A 20,403-nucleotide genomic window follows, 5' to 3' on the forward strand; every position below is an offset into this window, starting at 1 on the left:
TCAAATTTTGCACATTTAGTCCAATTTTACGTTTTATTTTATTTAATTTTTTTTTTCAGCTAGTTTTATGTTACTAGTCACTTTTGAGCACGTGATATGTTTTAGGAAGCAATCTTATATTTTTACTACAAAATTGTGTTAGAACTTAGAAACATCAAACTTAAAAGTCTTACACTGCATATTCGTGTTGGATTTGATTTTTTTGGCTCAAATTGGTATGAAAAAGGTTAATTTGTCCTCATAAGTGTCAAATGTGTCGAACACTTGACATTGTTATATAGAAAATTAGATGAAATGCGTAGAAATTAACAAGAAGAGGAAATTTGGCTAATTAAAATAGTTCAAATCTCAAATATTTCAAAATTCGTTCAAAACATAAAATTAACAGTTGCAATTAAGGGTAGGCATCATAATCGACCAATCCAAACTGTTTTGGTCGGTTTGGTTTGATTTTGACTAAGTGAAAAATCAAACAATTTAAAGACCAAATTGAATCCATTTATTTTGATTTTGTTCGGGTTTGATATTTTTGAAACTGACCAAAACCAAACCGAGTCGACCTTATGTTTTTTAATTATTAATTTAATTTATTTCACATGTCACCATATTATAGGTTATTCAGTGATTATTATAAGTTGTAATAACAATTAACAATTATGATATTTGTTTGTGTTTTTTGCTTAGATTGTAGCTAATAAGTTGTTTCAAACATGAGATTTTGTTTAATTGAAACTTAAGTTTCATAAAACTTAATTTTTTGATTGAATTGGAATGTGTGAAATGTGTGGATGTTTGTAAAATTAAACTCTCAGAATTTTGGACTTTTTTCATTGATATGTTGGAATAGGCATAAACTGGCCAAATCAAACTGTGGTTTAAATCACGATACTAATCAAAACCGAACCAAACTGAACAGTTAAATACTAATTGACTGGGTTATATATTGAGTGCCAAACCAAATTAAACCGAACTACACCGTTTAGGAGGGCAAGTTAGAAGATTCGTCAATAGATTTGGGGTGAAATTGGAAAGGTGAAAAAGCTAGTCTCTCACCCCATTGATCGCTTTTTGGTCCCAAACAAAAGAACTTCCTCTCTGCTCACCTCTCTCGCTCCACCACCACCTGCGTCGCGCACGGCCCCCGTACCTCCTCAACCAGACTGCACTGACCCCACAGCCACCCTGACGGTGAAGAGTCATCGTCCCAGTTCAAATACCAGGGTTCCCGTGTTTTTTATTTACTGTATTACTTGAGTTTTCTCAATCTTGTCCGTCTTCCTTGATCATTCTACTGCCGCTTCCACAATGGCGAAGAAGTATGTGACAACAGAGAATGCGCCCCTCTCTCAGTTCGGTGTATTGGTAGCGCAATTGGAGTCCATAGTCGCCTCAGCATCCCATAAACCTCAGGAGCCACTTCTATGTTTCGACCTCCTCTCCGATCTCATATCCGCCATTAACGAAGAGCCCAAGGTCCCTCTCACTCCATTCTCTTTCCACTTTTACTCAGTTTTTAGTACATTCTATTCTGCATCCGAATTGGGATTTGATATGGTATATATCTACTAAGTAGAGCTTCCGTGGTATTTTCCTTCCTTGTTTGCCCATAGTAGTGGCGACTGATGAGTCCGCATCTTGATTTGATTGATTAGATCCTGAATTCTTGTAAATAGTTTTCAAATTGTAGGGGCTGAGTTATACATATCACCACTTGGATTGATTAGATCTTCAGTACATTATAGTATTTGTTATGAGTGATGGATAAATTTCTGTACGTGTAAACTGTTAACGGTCGGTGTTGAATTGATGACTTGCAGGAATCCATTTTGTTGTGGCAAAGGAGATGCGAGGACGCATTATATTCCTTGCTTACTCTTGGTGCTCGGCGACCTGTCCGCCATCTGGCTTCAGTTGCTATGGCGAGGGTTATATCCAAGGGAGATGGCATTTCCATATACTCTCGAGCGAGCAGTCTCCAAGGCTTTCTTTCTGATGGAAGGAGGAATGAACCACAAAAAGTTGCTGGTTAGTCCAAATGACCGGACCTATTAATGTGTTCCACTTTTATGTGCATTTTGTGTGAACTGGTAATGTAGCTCTTCGGTATGTAGGTTATATGGTCTAGCTCCTAACCACTGTTTCTATTTGTTTATATATGGTTTAACTCAGTCATTTTCCTGATTTAGTGCACTTAACATTTTCCGTTTTCTGTTTTTTGTGTGTGTGTGTGTGTGTGTGTGTTTTGTTTTAACATTAATAATTATCATTTCAAATACTATGATGTAGGGGCTGCACAGTGCTTAGGAGAATTATATAGACATTTTGGGAGGCGAATCACATCAGGTTTACTTGAAACGACTATCATTGCCACGAAACTTTTCAAGTTTAATGAGGTAGTTTCATCGTATCTGTAATTTTTGCTCTAATATTTTTAGCTTTTTTCCTTTTATTGGTATAAAATTTTCAGTAAACTTTCATTATGAAAGAAGTGGAAAGGGATGAAGTGTCTTTGTCATTTTCTGCACCGAGTGAACAATGCTGCTTTTGGGAACTCTATGTTCACACTGACATTTTTACTGCTTCAACTAGTAAAGGACCCTATGGTCATTCCTAAATAGTTGGGAAGTACTAGTCAAGACTCAAAATACTTTGAAATAAAGCATTCTCCCCCAAGTATTCCGTAGGCTTGCCATATGATTGAATATTGAATATATTTTATGTTTTCATTTTTGGGTTCTTGATTTTTCTTGTTTGTTGGGCCTCTAAGTTGAACTGCATGTAACTCAGGAATTTGTGAGACAAGAAGCTTTATATATGCTTCAAAATGCTTTGGAAGGCTCTGGTGGAAACGCAGCAGCTTCAGCATATACAGAGGCATTTCGTCTCATCATGCGGTTTGCAGTTGGTGATAAATCATTTCTTGTTAGAATTGCTGCTGCAAGATGTCTGAAGGCATTTGCCATTATTGGAGGACCTAGTCTAGGGGTGGGAGAGCTAGACAGTTCAGCTTCTTATTGTGTCAAGGTAGATGCTTTTCATTGCCAAGTTTTCCTGGTTGGTCTTGTACTTTTGAGTGTTTCATATTTCAGTCTTAAACTTATCATTTGGCCGGTGCTTATAGTAGGCCCTTGAGGATCCTGTTTCTTCTGTCCGTGATGCATTTGCTGAAGCATTGGGTTCGTTGCTTGCTCTTGGAATGAATCCTCATGCACAGGTTTTCATATGTTTCTGTGATATTTTTCCTTATCTATTCGAAGTTTCATCTAACTAGGTCAACAATCTAACCATAATATGTTATTTTGCTCCTAGGTTCAACCAAGGGGGAAAGGACCTTTCCCTCCAGCAAAGAAACTGGAAGGTGGTTTGCATAGACATTTAGCATTGCCTTTCACAAAAGGTATTTTTGTTGTTTTCCTGCTAGTGTGGGTGCCCTTACATTAAGACTTTTCCTGCTACTGAATTTGAAAGATGTTCATAATTCATGGGATTAGTGAAACTAAAATTTTCCAATGTGTAGTTGGAGCTCGGTCAAAGGACGTGCGAGTTGGCATAACCTTGTCTTGGGTATTCTTTTTACAGGTAGATGCTGATATTGACTTCCTCTCCTTTTTCTTTCCCCTCTCCTTTTGTTGTTCTGGTGAATCCTGAGTTGAATTCCATGGACCAAAACCATCTTGAATACGGATAATTTATTTGACAAGAAAGTGTTATCCATTTAACAATATTTCTGCCGTTAATTTGGTTTCACTGCATTTAATGTCTGTTTTGTATGGTGTTCCCTAAACCAGTCTGCCCTCTGACAGGCCTACGTTGGAAAGGAGCATGCAGTTATTTTACATTTTGCCTGAGTAGCAGTGGTTATTTATTATTGGATTGTATATTGCAGGCGATTCGTCTAAAATACATGCATCCAGATAGCGAGCTACAAAACTATGCAATTCAGGTTATGGAAATGCTTTGTTCCGATAATTCTGTTGATGCCCATGCACTGGTATTCTTCTACAAATTCATGGCATTCAACTCTTTAATATAATGTATATTCTCTTTTAAGCTCTGTCTTTGTAAAAAGAATTGATAGATTTTAGTTTCTCAAAAAAAACAAAAAAAAAAAAAAACAAAAAACAAAGCTTAGAGGCCACATTCTTTGCACGAGTTCAATTACAGGTTGCTTTATGCCACCAGCATCAACAATGTGATATATTTTCTTTAGCACTTTTGAGAAATAAATACTGGTGCATGTCTAGATATTCTGGAATTTGAAGGATGAAATTATACTTAGATTCCAAGGCTGTGATGCTATTTTTTCTTTAGTTGCTGAATAAGGATGAACTTATCAGTATATGAAGAAGTACAAGTTTGATGCATCATGCATTAAAAAATAAGACGGTTGCTCCACTATGTACATGACCAAGCTTTTTGTTACCTAAATCTGATGGATCCATAATATGAGTTACTGTAACAACTTCATTGATTGCTAATGTTGTCATGAATCTTCTTGTTCTTTAATTTAAAGAACTGACCATTATCCCTCATTTGCTTTACTCAAGGCTTGTGTGCTCTATATCCTTCGTGTTGGTGTTACTGATCAAATGGCAGAGCCTACGCAAAGGAGTTTTTTGGGTTTTCTTGGGAATCAGGTTATCTAAATTATTTCCTGTTTTGTTGTCATGGAGGTGTTCTTTCAATTAAATCTTCTGATGGTTACATGTTGTTCTGTGCTATCCTTTGGTAATTGAATGTTTATATGAAACTTGCAGCTTATGTCTCTAGATGCCAGTCCTTCCATGAAAATTGCCGCTCTACGTACTGCATCATATACCCTGAAAACGCTGGGAGAGGTAAGTGTCTCTTCAATGATATAATAATCAATTCTTATTTTTAACTTTTGTATGGTTGTAATGTTATTTACATACTGATGTCCTGAGGAATTATTCCATTTAAATATTAATATGGTATGTTCACATTATCAGTTATATCTTGAACATTTTTCTTGCTGATTTACATCATAGAATGGAAGAACACCGTGATGTTAGTTGTTCCTCTTGTAGTTAATTTGGAAGTTGTGTTTGCTCCATCAATTTGCAGGTTCCAGTTGATTTCAAGGAAGTTCTTGACAACACTGTTGTTGCAGCAGTATCTCATTCTTCACAACTCGTAAGCTCTGATTTCTTTCTTATTTGAAGGCAAAGGTCTTTACAACAACAACAACCAAGCCTTATCCCACTAAGTGGGGTCGGGTGTTTGATAGATTAAAAATTATTATGCTCCTTTCATAGATATGATATCTCTAAGTTGAAGTTTAATTGATAATCTTTCGTCAGGTTCGAATTGAGGCTGCTTTGACATTACGTGCCCTGGCTGAGGTTGATCCCACCTGTGTTGGTGGTTTAATTTCTTATGGAGTGACCATGCTAAATGCTTTGAGAGAAAATGTGGCATATGAGAAGGTACGATGCGATGTTGACTGTTATGTCTTTTCGACTTCATTTTATTGATTTCTGGTCAATTTATTTGTCTTATGATAATGTATGTAGCTTGTTTATTCATTTGCAAGTTCTGAAAGTTTTTCTTGGTGGTAGTAGTAGCTATTGTTGCTTGATTGTTTTGTTTTGTTTTGTTTTGTTCTGTTCTGTTTTTGTTTGTTCTTTCACCAGCATGCCTATGTCAGTCATAGTGCCTTATCAAACTACTCCTGTTTATTTTGATGGTAACTGCCTGGAGTTTTTATCTTCCTGTTTTCTGCTTTCCGGTCGTGGCTTCATATTCTAGCTGTTACATGTTCTTTTTGCCTATGCCACAGTATTTCATACCACAGTGTTTCATATTCTAGCTGGTTAGTCAGCTGAGCTGGTGGTACCTCTTTTGGTTGACGCTTCTACATATAGTCTCCCACATAAATCACTTGTTGCCATGTTTTATTGGTCCTTCTCATGAAGCATCCAACTTTTTGCAATTTCTCTTTTGAAGTATCAATGTTTTCAGAGCACAGTTTAAAGTTAGCAAACCACTTTTAGGAATCTTGGGCCAGTGGAATAATGACAAACTTTTCATTGTCATATTCTGTTTGTTGATTGTAAGCATTCTTTGGAATGTGTCCTATAATCCTATTAACTATGGCATCTGTTAAGTAAATTGCTCTTATTTATGTTTCTCAGGGGAGTACTTTGCAATTAGAGCTTGATTCTTTGCATGGACAAGCTACTGTCTTGGCAGCTCTGGTGTCCATTTCCCCAAAATTACCTCTCGGTTTTCCTGCCAGGTAAAGATGTCATCTTATTTTGTGTGTCCACAAGGAACAAATAATAATTAGATATCTATAGGAGATAGCAGTCATTGGTTCTGTGGCTTAGCTGTAATAGAAGCCTTCTTATTCCCAAGAAACAGAAGTAGATACGTTGGCTATTTATCACCTTTTTTCTTAGCATCAATTGTTGGAGCAGTTTCATACTTTTTGTTTCCTTATCTTTAATTTGTTTTCTTCATGTCATATATACTGCTGGGGGCCTTTGAATTCAACCGTTTTATATTTGGCGTAGATTTTTATTGTTATGGTCATTGTTACATTCAACCTGTTTTTTTTTCCTGTCACTGTGAACTGTTGGTTTTTTAAAGCTAGTTTTTACGTGTTGCTATTACAGATTGCCCAGGTCAATCCTTGAAGTTACAAAGAAGATGCTGAATGAATCTAGTCGGAACCCAATGGCAGCTACAATTGAAAAAGAAGCTGGGTGGTTACTTTTGTCATCCCTGTTAGCTTCTATGCCAAAGGAGGTAGAAGATCATCGCTGTATCTTTTAATTTTCTTCACTAGGCAATATTCAGTTCAGTCCTGGCATCGATTCTAGATATCCTAATCTACTTTTACCTTTCAAGTCACAGGTCAAGGAGCTTGTATTATTGAATTAAAAGATATACTATATGTACGTTAAGGGGATTTTCTTCATGCATGCAGGAACTTGAAGACCAGGTTTTTGATATTCTTTCCTTGTGGGCTTCCCTCTTTACTGGAAATCTAGACGATGAAACTAACCAAACTGGAGATTTGACGAGTAGGATACGGTTAGTATGTATTGTATAATTTCTGTATACTGGCTTATGTCCTCATATTCCTCAAACTCTCTCAGTTTACTGCACTTTCCCGCTTCTGTCTTTAAACTTTTGAGATTCTCAAGGTATTTAATGCATTAGCCATTGCAGTACGATTGAACTATCTGATACAAGTTAGGGCTAGGGCGTACATGACTAATTTCATTTTCAGCGGTTAACAATTCATCTTGTTGCCTTGTAGAATGTGGTCTGCTGCAGTTGATGCACTTACTGCATTTTTAAGATGCTTTCTTTCTCCTAATGATGGGAATAACGGGATTTTGCTTCAACCTGTACTTGTATACCTGAGTAGGTAAGTTTGTTTTATCTCAATTTTGTTCTCTAATTTGTCCAGTTTATGGTTGGTTCTGGTCACTGCATGTCTTGCTGTTACAAGGACAAGTTTCATATGCTCAGTTTAAATCAGAAGCTGTGTTACTTTTAGATCATGCTCAAAACTATTTTCTGAGATGAGATGGAATGCAGGGCTTTATCGTATATATCGCTGATAGCGGCCAAGCAACTGCCAAATGTGAAGCCTGCTTTGGATATATTTATCATCCGGACATTAATAGCTTACCAGTCTCTTCCTGATCCAACAGCATATAAGAATGACCACCCCATGGTTCTTCAAATTTGCACAAGCCCATTCATGTAAAGTTAGCTGCCTATTATACTGTCGCATTACCTTGCATTTGACTTCTTTTTTCTTTCTGTCGTAAATAAAAGGGCATTAGCTCAACTGCCAAGACCTATTTAAAAATTTAAATGTTATTTTGTGTCTGACTTGGATTTTTTTCCTTGTTGCTGACATAAAAGAGAGGCTTCTGGATGTGAAGAAAGTACATGCTTGAGGTTTCTGTTAGACAAAAGAGATGCATGGTTGGGTCCCTGGATTCCTGGAAGGTGTATACCTTTCCACTGGCTTTGTCTTAAACTACTACTGAACATTGTAATTTAATTTTGTCAGAGCTTCAGAGCTTTCAGTCGTTTTCTTTGCTTCTTTTTCAGTTCAGGTGATATTTGTTTATTGTTAATTGTGTTTACTTAGAGATTGGTTTGAAGATGAACTTCGTGCATTTCAAGGTGGCAAAAACGGCCTTATTCCTTGTGTCTGGGAGAATGAAGTTTGTAGCTTTCCTCAGGTACAGTTTTTTAACTGTTGTAAGTCAGATTTGTTTATTTTAGCTTTGCTATGTTGAAGCTATTTAAGTCAGCTCCTGTACTTAATGTTTATAGAGACATGCTTCTGTCAATACTGATAGTTACTTTTTAAACTTGCTTATGAAGCCGGAACCAGTAAACAAGACATTGGTGAACCAGATGCTCCTCTGCTTTGGCGTCTTGTTTGCCTCTCAGGTAGGGAAACTTTGTCATATTTGGACTTATCTTACAATTGACTGGTTGGTCGTTGACATCAGTTGGAACTAACATCCCAGGATAGTGGGGGGATGCTGTCACTTCTTGGAATGATTGAGCAGTGCCTGAAAGCTGGAAAAAAGCAACCATGGCATGCAGCGAGCATAACCAATATATGTGTGGGGTTACTTTCAGGATTTAAGGTGCTGGTTTTACTTTTGTTATCTACTATATCTTGTTTTGCACAGTGAGCATAACCAATATATGTGTGGTTACTTTCAGGATTTAAGGTGCTGGTTTTACTTTTCTTATCTACTATATCTTGTTTTGCAATGTCTGGCATTAAAATTCATGTTTAAATGCTTTCCTCAGACTTTGCTTTCCTTGCGTCCCCAGCCATTATCACTTGAGATACTAAATTCCGCACAGGCGATATTTCAGGTGCCTAATTTAATAAAGATGGATATGTTATTGGTCAGGAAGTGTGGTACTCACACACCATCTGTACTGACATGTGTTGTCCTGATTTAACAGAGCATTCTGGCAGAGGGAGACATCTGTCCATCACAACGTAGGGCTTCATCAGAATGTCTTGGTCTTTTAGCTCGTCTTGGAAACGATATCTTTACAGCAAGAATGGTCAATTTTGTTCTTTGAATTTCTGTCATGTTGCTGACCGTGCAGCTTTCCTTTTCGTCTTTCCTTCCCACTCTGATTCATTGTTTGGGTGTCAAACAGACTAGATCTCTGCATGGTGACCTAACTGGGGCAACAGATTCAAACTATGCTGGATCAATTGCTTTTGCTCTTGGCTGCATTCATCGCAGGTGACATATTGAAATTCCTTTTAAGTTCGTTTTATGAATATTTACAGGAATATTCTGAGTGGTACTCTTAAATATTAAGTCTTAATCTTAAGTAGCATATAGAAAAGTCTATTCTATCGCTTTCTTTTGCAACCTCTTTCTATGAAGCAGATACATGCCTGAAGGTAGGTGTCGTTGTATCACACTTGCATTGCACCTCCCTTGGTGCTATTAAATTTGAAAGTTTCCTCAGAATGCAAGTCACAACTCATGAGCCATTTGCAGTTGATATATAGTTCATATCCGGGGGAGACAATTGTGATAATCACTTGAGTTAGGTCTATATATACCAAAACTATTGTTTGTTTATCACATCACATGCAGATTTTAGGATGAGTTGTTCTCTCGTGGAGTCCTACTATTACCTGATATCTTTGCCAATCCTTTTTTTTCTTTTGATTTTTAAATTTTCAATAAGTGATCCTTTTGATGATGAACTAGATATCTTAAGTAGAAGTTATACTTTTTCTCACTGTCCTTACATATTATGCCTGCAGTGCAGGAGGCATGGCATTGTCAACTTTAGTGCCTTCAACTGTGAGCTCAATCTCGTTGCTTTCTAAAAGTTCAATAGCTGGTTTACAGATATGGTCTTTGCATGGGCTTCTGTTGACCATTGAAGCTGCTGGCTTGTCCTTTGTATCTCAAGTCCAGGTAACTCATGTTTTTAATGGTTGTATGCGTTAAAGTAATGCTATTTACATTGGCATAAACTGAATACAATTTTGGCAATAGAAGGAAAGAAATTTGCAACTGTTGTGGTATCTTTTTATGTTAGATTCTGTTCAGTGCTCTCTTGAGATGGTAGTATTTTTGTTACTAATTGTTTCGTTAACTTGGATAAGTATATTGTTGTTGATTTAGACCTCGAAGTGATTTTACAGAAACTTTTGGCATGCTTTGACCTTTGTATCTCTGAGGCAACGTGATACTTCGTATTAAAAGTCAGACCCTATGACTGATTAACTGTTTGTAAACTATCAAGGGTATTGATGGTGAATAAATGACATTTGTTTGAATTACTCTGCTGCCTTGTTTAAATGATACATTTGTGAGTAGTATCGATATCTCTTGTATTGTGTACTGAAAAGTGATTGCCCTTATATGAAGTAGATTAACTGATAGGGTTTTCTTAATCAGTGATAACTGATAGCCTCTAAGTTCTAACTATGTGTATTTTTTGTTAGGTTTTGTTGTTAGAACAGACTGTCATCTTAGATTTGTACCTCTTAGCAGACAAATTTTTAGTTTGTACTTGACTCAACATGTTCTCTTGTCACATTTCTTCTCTGTAGGCAACACTTGGTCTTGCTCTGGAAATTCTTTTGTCCGAGGAGAATGGATGGGTTGCACTTCAGCAAGGTGTTGGTCGTCTTATAAATGCTATTGTTGCTGTTCTTGGTCCTGAACTTGCCCCTGGCAGTATTTTCTTTTCACGTTGCCAGGTATTATTTTATTATCATAGTTTTCCACTACCTCTGAGCTTCTGCTGTAATACTAATATGTTTTATCATGTTTGGAATTGGCATATTTCAGAACATACTGATTAAGTTTAATTTTATTTTTCTTGGTGAAATTTCAACAGACTAACTATCATCTCTTTGCATTCATATTACAGTTAATGACTGATGTCCATTTGTTGATTTTTTTTTCAATTTTTATTTTTGTAGTCTGTTGTTTCAGAGATAAGCTCTGGGCAAGAAACAGCAACGATACTCGAGTATGTATTCCAATTTGTTCAAGCCTTATTTAGTTTTCATGTAATATGTTCTCTTCTGCAATTGTTTGTTTTGGTTTTGTGTTAGAGAATAGAAATTGGCTCCATTCAAAAGCTATTATTGTTGCAGGAGTGTACGCTTTACCCAGCAACTTGTTCTTTTTGCACCACAAGCTGTTTCCGTGCACACCCATGTGCAAACTCTTCTACCTACTTTGTCCTCAAGACAGGTTTTGTTTCTGTGGCTGGTGAAATTCATATGCTTATATATTTCTGCTTCTTTCCATAATATGAAGTTTTACCCTTTTTCCTCTCCTATTTCAAACAGCCAGCATTAAGGCATCTAGCTGTTTCCACTCTACGACATCTGATTGAAAAAGATCCAGTACGCCCTCATGTTATTTTCCGTCTTCAAATACAAGTCTCATCACGATAAATCATATCATTTATTGATTCTCCATTATACAGGTCTCCATTGTTGTTGAGCAAATAGAGGAGAAGTTATTTCACATGCTGGATGAAGAAACAGATTCTGAGTATTTACTTCACTTTTAGCCTGGTTTCTTGTAGTGTGTTCTTCCCCCATCCCCCCGTTTTTTGTGACATTCATTTTTAAGTTTTATAGAGAGAGAGAGAGAGAGAGAGAGAGAGAGAGAGAGAGAGAGAGAGAAGCAAAATAACGTATCTCCCCTTATTTTTATCCTTGTAGGATAGGGGATCTGGTGCGCACCACAATCATGCGATTGCTCTATGCATCATGCCCTTCCTGTCCATCTCATTGGATATCAATTTGTCGTAATGTGGTAAGCTCCTTGAGTCTGTTTCTTTTAATCCAGAGTGTGACACGGATAATAACATTTTGGATGTAAATTTTGAAAGAAAAAAAAAAAGAGACGAAAACTATTTGGAATACCTTTATACTTCTATCCATTGAGCTTGGTTTCTTTTTGTTAATAGAAGTATGGTACTTTGTAAATCACTTTATCCCCAATTTTCTTGATTGATAAGCGTTTTCTTTTTCTTGATGGAAGAAGGCTTTGTACATGCTTATTTATACGCAGTAACTGTCTTGTCTTGGAAAGTATAATTACTAATTCAGTGAATTGTCAAAATCTTTATCAGATTCTTGCCACATCAACGCGAAGAAATGCTGATAGTAGTAGCAGCTTAGAAAATGATTCTTCAAAGGGTATAGAGGGTGACCCAAGTGTAAATTTTGGAGAAGATGATGAGAACATGGTTTCTAGCACCACAGGTGTGCTCCATGGTATTCTGAACAGAGATAAACACCTCAGATACCGAACCAGAGTTTTTGCTGCTGAGTACGTGATGATATTTTCCATGCACTGTCTGAATTTATGCATTAAATCTACTGCACAGAGGCGCACCCCCAAATGTGGCCAAAGTTCACGCATGTTGAAGGCTGCAGCCCAAGTTTGTGTCGGGCATGATTCCACAAGGCAAAAATAGACATTGTATGAAAAAGAAACAAGCAAGTGCAGCAGAAGTGCCTATGATTATTATGTCATGGACCTCAAGAAAAGAATAATCAACGAAGTTTGTGATTAATTTTAAAGTAGCAATTGAAATATCAGATGAAAGAAATTTCATTTAGCATAAAATTAATTTTAGTCTGCATACTGTACGAGCCAGAAGAAAGGTGTAAATGTGCATAGCCCATGCCTTTAGATACCCTCTTTTGTTTGACACTTACCAAGGCACAACCCCCCTTTTCCCTTTCAAAGAACTAGTCATGAACTTTTGTCTTAACTTATGCTATTCTTCGTTTAATTGATTTAGTAATTTGTTGCTTTGTAGGTGTTTGAGTTACCTACCTAAAGCTGTTGGAAAGAATCCAGCTCATTTTGATCTCTGTACTGCTAGGAGCCAACCTACTAATAGACAGGCCTCTAGTGATTGGCTCGTCCTCCATATACAAGAACTTATAGCTCTTGCATACCAGGTGTGGATGTGAAGTTTCTTTTTTCTTTTAAATTTTTATTATGTCATATCAAATGCCTGAAATACATGTTAGAGCTGACGTTTCTTGTTAATTTTCTTAGATAAGCACGATCCAGTTGGAAAACATGCAGCCAATTGGTGTGGGGCTTCTGAGTACCATTACAGATAAGGTGAGTTTGTATAAGACATGCTATTCTACTAGTTTATATGCTATCACAGCAGCACCACTTGGTTGGGTAGATTTAGGACTTCTTTGGATATTTTATCTTATTTTTCAGTTGTTCATTATGTTTCTTAATTACTAATTGAGGAAAAATCACCTCAGTCCTTTCAACCCTGTAGGAATATAGAAATTTGCAAATACAGTCCTGGGTCATGCTTGGGCTCCTAAAATCCAAGCCTTGCCTGTACTTTGTTTGGCTTTGTCTTGTTCCTCAATATTAAAGAAAATAGTTCTTATGTGTAATTGAATATGATATGTTTCATATATAGTTCTTAATACCTCTTCTTCACATCGTATTTTCTGATACATACTTGACTTCTATTTTCATTTTCCCTAAATCTTTGAAATGGAAGTAGTTTCTATTAATTACTACTCCCCTTTCCTGTCTTACGGTCTTTTAATTTATACCCCGATTGGGCTGAGACGGGAGAGCATCCTATTTTCCATTCTGTACCGTAGCCTATATGTCACTGCTATCTAGTCAGGCAAATTCCTTTGTATAATTTAAATATTTTTTTTTATTCTTATATCATGTAGTTTGTTTTGTTCATAAAAATGTCTGTCCTGTGATGCTGGGAACAGTTTGAAAAGACACCTGACCCGGAGCTTCCAGGGCATCTCCTACTAGAACAGTATCAGGTATGTCAGAAGTGTTTGTGCTTTTCTTTCACTTGCTTCTATTGGATTTCCTGGACATAGATTTTAAATTGCAAAAAGATGTCCATTATCTCTGTGATAGCTCCTTGGAGGGATTTGACAGAGTTTCAGTTTCCGTTTCTCTTTTATTGGGGGAAATGGGAGGGGTGTTTATAATTGAGGCTGTATGAAATTCAGGCCCAGCTCGTATCTGCTGTCCGCACTGCCTTAGACTCGTCCTCTGGCCCTATTCTATTGGAAGCAGGCTTCCAGCTTGCTACGAAGGTTCTCGATAAAGACAAATCTAATTTTATCTTTTCCTAGGTTTCTTCCTATTTATTTATTTGTGTAACTGACAATGTGAAATCAATTGTCATTACAGACACTGACTAGTGGAATAATTAAGGGCGATCAAATTGCTGTTAAACGCGTATATGCATTAATTTCACGACCATTGAATGAATTTAAGGACCTGTATTATCCTTCATTTGCAGAATGGGTCTCATGCAAGGTATATAAATTTCATTGTTCAACTTTGTTTTTATGTTTTCTTGATTGAAGGAATCCATTTTACGTTTTAAAGGGTAAACTAATTTATTAATTGTAATGTAGATCAAGATAAGACTTCTTGCTGCTCATGCCTCTCTCAAATGTTATACATATGCGTTCTTGAGGAGACACCATAGTGGGGTTCCTGATGAATATCTAGCATTGTTACCATTATTTTCAAAGAGTTCAAGTATGCTTGGGAAGTACTGGATTAGTGTTTTGAAGGATTACAGTTATGTATTCTTGTGCTTGCATCTTAAGACAAAGGTCAGCTAAATGATAGGAAAACTGCTAGCTTTCTTCCTTTGCATTTGTGCTTTGTTTTCACAAATATGAATTTTTTTAATGTTTTTGTGGCTACCATCTTATATTTCTTTCTTCTTACAGTGGAATCCATTTCTTGATGGAATTCAGTCACCTCTGGTATCGTCAAAGTTGCAACCTTGCTTAGAAGAATCGTGGCCAGTAATATTGCAGGCAATTGCATTGGATGCAGTTCCTGTGAATATTGAAGAGAACGAGTATTCAAACTCCACTACTCAAAATATATCAAGCAATAACTTATTGTCTGGACATCGCATGGTTAAATTGGAATCCGAAGAATATCAATTTCTTTGGGGATTTGCTCTACTGGTCTTATTTCAGGGCCAATATTCTACCCTTGGTGAACTGAAAAGTCCACTTTATTTCATTAAAGCTAGTAACGGTGGAGATTCAGCTAGTGAAGGGTTTTCTTTCCCAGGAATTAAGTTATATGAAATTGCATTACCGGTTTTCCAGTTTCTGTCGACCAAAAGGTTTGCCAGTGCGGGATTTCTCACTTTGGACATATGCAGAGAACTGCTACAGGTGGCTATCCGTTTCCTTTTCTCTTTCTCTTATTAACTCCTAAAAGATCTAATGTGTGCATAGGCATCCTGTGAAAAGACCCACATGTTCTCATATGCAGTTTTATGTAGGAAGTGATCATCTTCAATCCAGAATCGTCTGAATGACTCATTTTACTGCATTGCAATGATCAAAAGACATTGAAAAAAAGGACTGTCACAGATAAATTATTAATTGATCTCTTCAAATTCTTGGATCCTTATAGTTCTGCTCATTATTGTTTCCTTTCCTTCTAAGGTGATCATCAAATGTTATTCTGTTTATCAGTTACGATGTAAGGGAGTTAATGAGTTTGCAAGTCAAACAGAATAAGTTGTATTCTCAGCAATAGAAAATCTAGTGCAGCACACATACATTGTACAACTCACATCTTTTAATCAAAAGTCCACCTCCCTTTATATGTTTATAATTAGTAAACATTTCCTAAAGATGCAGCATTACAATGTTGTCAGTGTGGTGCAATATGGTAGTTTGATTAAGAGTTAATTGATTTCTTTTCATTATTTGTGCGGTTGGGTTACTCATGAAGCCATATGCTTCTTAACAATGAAATGAGTTTTTGTTAAGAGAAAGTAGACACCAACTTTGTCATCGTTGCAAATTCTATAATTAAGAAAAGTTTTGGAATATGACAGTGGTATCTGACATGTCACTTACGTGTTCCCTGTCTGTTTCTTTTGAATTGTGCAGTCACCAGTTTTGGTCTTCTAATATTACACAGGGCACCTGTTAACTTTGATATTTGTGTAGTAATTCTTTTTTCATATTTGACTGATGCAGGTTTTCTCATATTCTATGTGCATGGATAATTCCTGGGATAGTCTTTCAGTGTCTGTAATATCACAGGTAATAAAAAAACAAGTCTTCTTAGATAATTTAAGGCCTTTTTAGTATTATGATGAGTATCTATGCTGCTTCACATGTTGATTTTTCATATTCTAAGACAATACACGTGAAGTTCTTACCAATTAATTGAGGCTGAATTATCTTTGGATTGTGAGTTACTTTCAGAATCTTATGATGTATTTGTTCAATTACTACTTACCATTCCAGTTCCTTTGGTACCATCCACCTGCCAACATGCCTTTTTACACTCGTACTGATATGTCTAAGAACCATTTGCACTTTGCTAAACTTAAGCTCTTTCTATAAAAGTGTGTATGTGGATCTGCAGAACAATAAGTTGATCTGCAGAATAGTAAGTTGCTTTTTATTTACTTATACATATATATATATATATATATATATATTTTTTTTTTTTGAAATTTTAGTGCGCTGGCTTGGTAGGAATCATATCCTTTAATAAAGTTGGCTGCATATTTATATGTTTAGAAAATTGTGGCCAGAGATTCCTAGTTGTAATGTCAAAAAGATTTCGGTATGTAAAGACCTTATAAGAGACTAGTTCTCTGTGTGTAATGTGTCAGTCACAGATTCTGAATTTTGGTTTTATTTTGATTCTTTCAAATGTGAAGAACTTCCCTGAATCTTTTCATGAAGTGGACAACTTTACTTATTTGGCCAGGGAACCTTCCATTTACAGAGACCGTATAAGAGATTAGTTCTGTGTGTGTATTGTCTTTGTCACAGATTCTGAATTGGTGTTTTATTTTAATTCTTTCAATAGATTTTGAAGAACTGCCCTGAATCTTTTTATGAAGTGGACAACTTTGCTTATTTGGCAATGGAACTTTGTTTGGCTTATCTTTACAAAGTGTTTCAAAGGTACTGGAATCTGTCAATCTACGCACTTATTTTTACTTTTTAATTTTAAACTTCTGATATCACTCTCAATCAGCTGAATGTTCATCCCTTTTGTGTTCAGTAGTAAGGCAATTTCTCTGGACAAACTGTCGGAGGATTTGATATCCACATTATTTATCACTGCAGAAACACTTGTGAACTGTTTTCAACCAAGGGTCAGTAAGGTGTATCCATTCTTATAAGTTCGAATGGGAATGATTTCTAAGTTCTACAATTGCCGTGCACTTTTTCATAACTGTATTTTTTATAGAATTCTTAACAACTGTGTTAATCACTAATTTTCATCTTTTCACTGAACTGCATGTTTTGGCTCGCAGACACAACTAGTCTCTGCGGCATTGGCGTTTCTTTTAATTGGCTACAAGGGAATCAGAGAAGCCTCGACTGAGTTTTATTTCTCCAAGGTGGACAATTTTTTCAAGTGCACAAGTCTATTATTGAAAAGATTTATTGATGGTGAGCATTGTAACAATGAAACTGATCTGAGCAGTCTATTTATCTAATCTGATCAAAAACCAAAACTCTTCCATAGCCTCCATTTTCTTTGTTGTCAATTTACTTTCCAACATAATTCCTACACATCTACGTCCATTTGAGGCTTTTTTTCCTTCTATATTCATGTCAAAGATTATGCCAGTTTTTTTTAATAAAACAGTGGCTTCTTGATTAATAAAGTTAGGCTAAACAGAATTCATTTCGCAGATAAATCCGGTGTTGGTGAAGATGGTCTTGTTCATATGCAAAAGTTATTGGGAACTTGTCTGAATGTGATGACTGATTTGACCGAGGATTGCATTAAGTCCATTCATCTGCAGGAAAATAAGAGATCCGACTTGCACATACTACTGCAAACAAAGCTTGCTTTCTCTCTTGAACAAACTATATCATTTGCCAAGTTGGGTTATGAAATAGATTATCTTGATGAGAATAGAGATGGTGACTCCGTCTATTATCCTTTGTTTAAATACTGCACAAAATGTGTTCAAACTGTACTTAACGATTCAAATGTTCAGGTACATTCATATGCTTTCTTTGTACTTTTATGGTCATTTTTTCCAAGAATGTCAAAACTTCGTATAATTTTTTTTTTTTTTTTTCTATTGTGCACAGGTTCAATCAATTGTGTTACAAGTGCTAAGAAGTTTGGTACAGAAAACCCCAAATGCGGAAGGCAACAATTTTTTAATGCTTTTTGTTGGGGAGCTTACAGCAGATTTTTTTGTGATAATCCAGAATGCTGTAAAGGTGTTTCAGACTATCCTTTTAGATAATTATAACCCCATTTCCCATTTAGTCTCTGGTATTTGTCGTTCTGAAGGTCTTTTGTTGACAGAAACCTGTAACTGAAAAATCAGCAACTGTTGCTGGCGAATGCTTAAGACTCTTAGTAGTGCTGCAAACACTTTCAAAACCTAGTGAATGTCAGAGAGGTTTTATGAATTTACTCCTGGAAGCCGTAGTCGTGGTTTTCAAGGCTTCAGAAGAAGGTTCTTCACTGGTAATAAAATAAGCAGCCTCTACGGCCTCTAAAATTCAAACTGCCTTTTTATCACTTGTTTGACTGATGGTTTTCCAATCATGCATCATTGGCAGGAAGTCAATACATTAAGAAGCACTGCTGTAAGGCTTGTTTCTCATCTTGCTCAGCTTCCTTCCTCAGCAGTTCACTTCAAGGATGTATTGCTGTCTATGCCTGTAACACATCGACAGCAACTTCAGGTGTCTTTTCCTTTTCCTTTTCTTTGTTGGGTGCACTTGCTATTGTAGATTGGAGAATGGTATTCTATGCTGTTGTATTGGATATGTCTTGCAAAAGTATTTTGCTATTGTGTTGGAACTAACTGGAAGACTTGGGAGTTGTAGGCTCAACTTTTTATGGACACAAACAGAATTTAAATGGAATCCCTTTGTCTTTTCAGGGGTTCATCCGTGCGTCTGTGACTCAAGAGCATAATGCAACACAGCTGAAGCCCACAACTCCGTCGTTAGAGATAAAATTACCAGTTCCAACAGAGGCAAGCAAAGAGAAACCTCTGCCATCAGCCACCACAGCGCATTCTCTTTCTGATGACCAAGAAATCGAAGAGGAAGAGGATGAAGATGATTGGGATGCTTTCCAGTCTTTTCCTGCCGCTTTAAATGCAGCTGAAAGTGAAGCAAAAATAGAAAGCACGGTGGAAGAACCTGACTTGGAAGTGAATACGCAGAGTGATTACACTCATGGAGAATCTATTCTGCATCCTCCCAACAACATGGATGCAGTCAACGATACAGACCATCAGGAGGCTGGTGAAAGGGAGGTGATATCAGATGGCCTAAAATCCCCACAGGGTAACCCACCAACCAACAATACCGAGGCAGAAGAACCACGTGATCTCCAAACTAATAGCAGTATTATCGGGCCAAACGATGATCAGCATTTGATGAGAGACGAGGAAGTGGTTTCCAGACAAGAGGGAATGGCAGCAGGGTTGAACCAAGTGAGGACTGAGCATATGGCATCTGAACTTGATGATCCTAGTGAAGATGCTGAAGCATCAGTTGAGATGAATTTAGGGCATCATGTGCAGGAGAAAAAAGAGAAGGGTGATGATAAAGCAGGGCAGGTATCGTCAGATCCTCTGCCACTTGATGAGGAAGTGTCTGATAAAAGAGAAGACAAGGAAGAAGCAGCTTCCGAAAAGTCTCGCCTCAAGCACAACCTAGACTGATGGCGCTACGTTAAATTGAGAATTGTGTTACTCTTTAAGTTAACAACAGTATTGATATTATAGTCACTTGTATGAATCATAGAAACAAAAAATATGGTATGATGAGTGAAATCAGAACCCTACCCTTCTCACAAGTTACAACACTATTGCCTTTATCACCTTCAAGAGATATAGAAAAAATACACAAGTTTACTTTTTTTTTCATATTTTTCGGTCAAGATGAGAACTCTACATTTTCCATTGGAGATGGAAATAACCAACGGAATTATCAAGTGCCGCTCGTTAGTTTCAGTAAATAAGAACCCTTGCAATTAATTGCCACATATTTAATATTTTTCCATTTTTCTTTCCTATTCCTTCCTGCCCGGGTCAGAGAGAATATCTTCTTCCATTCTGGGCCTTCATGAAATTGACGAATCTGCCCTTGTATTATTATTTCATTTCCCTTCTGGGTCTTAAATTTTAATCAAACAGTGATTTCCTCGTAACCGTCCGGCCATCTTACCAGTAATCTCCACAAGAACAAACTCCAAACTGCAAGCAGCTCCTACTATGATGGTATTGAATCATCAGCGACTCAAGAGTCGTTAGCTAGATTGACACTTACTGACCGAATCGGACCAAAACACACATTTATCATAC

General features: G+C 36.7%; 1 protein-coding gene across 5 annotated transcripts; it reads left to right on the forward strand.

Moving 5' to 3' along the window:
- The first annotated feature begins 1,034 nt into the window (after nt 1-1,034).
- Nucleotides 1,035-19,960, forward strand: LOC103944414 (protein SWEETIE). 5 transcript variants are annotated; one of them, XM_048579393.1, is made up of 48 exons: nt 1,035-1,473; nt 1,818-2,025; nt 2,287-2,393; nt 2,788-3,024; nt 3,125-3,214; nt 3,310-3,397; nt 3,518-3,579; nt 3,887-3,991; nt 4,548-4,637; nt 4,758-4,838; nt 5,086-5,154; nt 5,322-5,447; nt 6,156-6,259; nt 6,639-6,771; nt 6,953-7,059; nt 7,289-7,399; nt 7,573-7,740; nt 7,906-7,992; nt 8,138-8,231; nt 8,377-8,445; nt 8,526-8,648; nt 8,818-8,886; nt 8,980-9,084; nt 9,184-9,272; nt 9,809-9,965; nt 10,607-10,756; nt 10,982-11,031; nt 11,159-11,258; nt 11,357-11,413; nt 11,497-11,564; nt 11,738-11,831; nt 12,151-12,350; nt 12,847-12,991; nt 13,092-13,160; nt 13,796-13,852; nt 14,048-14,134; nt 14,232-14,360; nt 14,462-14,665; nt 14,786-15,247; nt 16,067-16,132; nt 16,914-17,011; nt 17,115-17,214; nt 17,368-17,506; nt 17,753-18,063; nt 18,161-18,295; nt 18,384-18,548; nt 18,644-18,769; nt 18,970-19,960. In XM_048579393.1, the coding sequence occupies exons 1-48, from the start codon at nt 1,306-1,308 to the stop codon at nt 19,759-19,761; spliced, it is 6,651 nt and encodes a 2,216-aa protein (XP_048435350.1). In that variant the 5' UTR covers nt 1,035-1,305; the 3' UTR covers nt 19,762-19,960. The 5 variants fall into 5 exon arrangements, with proteins under 5 accessions (XP_048435350.1, XP_048435349.1, XP_018502281.2 ...); XM_048579392.1 differs by having other exon boundaries at nt 1,036-1,473; nt 17,112-17,214; XM_018646765.2 differs by having other exon boundaries at nt 1,036-1,473; nt 17,115-17,205.
- Nucleotides 19,961-20,403: the final 443 nt, after the last annotated feature.

This window comes from the organism of the source record quoted next, unplaced genomic scaffold, assembly GCF_019419815.1.
Source record: "Pyrus x bretschneideri cultivar Hongxiangsu unplaced genomic scaffold, Pyrus_bretschneideri_v1 Contig131, whole genome shotgun sequence".
NCBI lineage: Eukaryota > Viridiplantae > Streptophyta > Magnoliopsida > Rosales > Rosaceae > Pyrus > Pyrus x bretschneideri.

Excerpts from the sequence above, each read along its gene's own strand:
- LOC103944414 (XM_048579392.1), top strand. The coding sequence starts at position 1,306 with ATGGCGAAGAAGTATGTGACAACAGAGAATGCGCCCCTCTCTCAGTTC. Across the intron at positions 3,215-3,309 it reads GAATGAATCCTCATGCACAG|GTTCAACCAAGGGGGAAAGG; the intron begins GTTTTCATATGT and ends TTTTGCTCCTAG. Across the intron at positions 18,296-18,383 it reads TAATCCAGAATGCTGTAAAG|AAACCTGTAACTGAAAAATC; the intron begins GTGTTTCAGACT and ends TTTTGTTGACAG.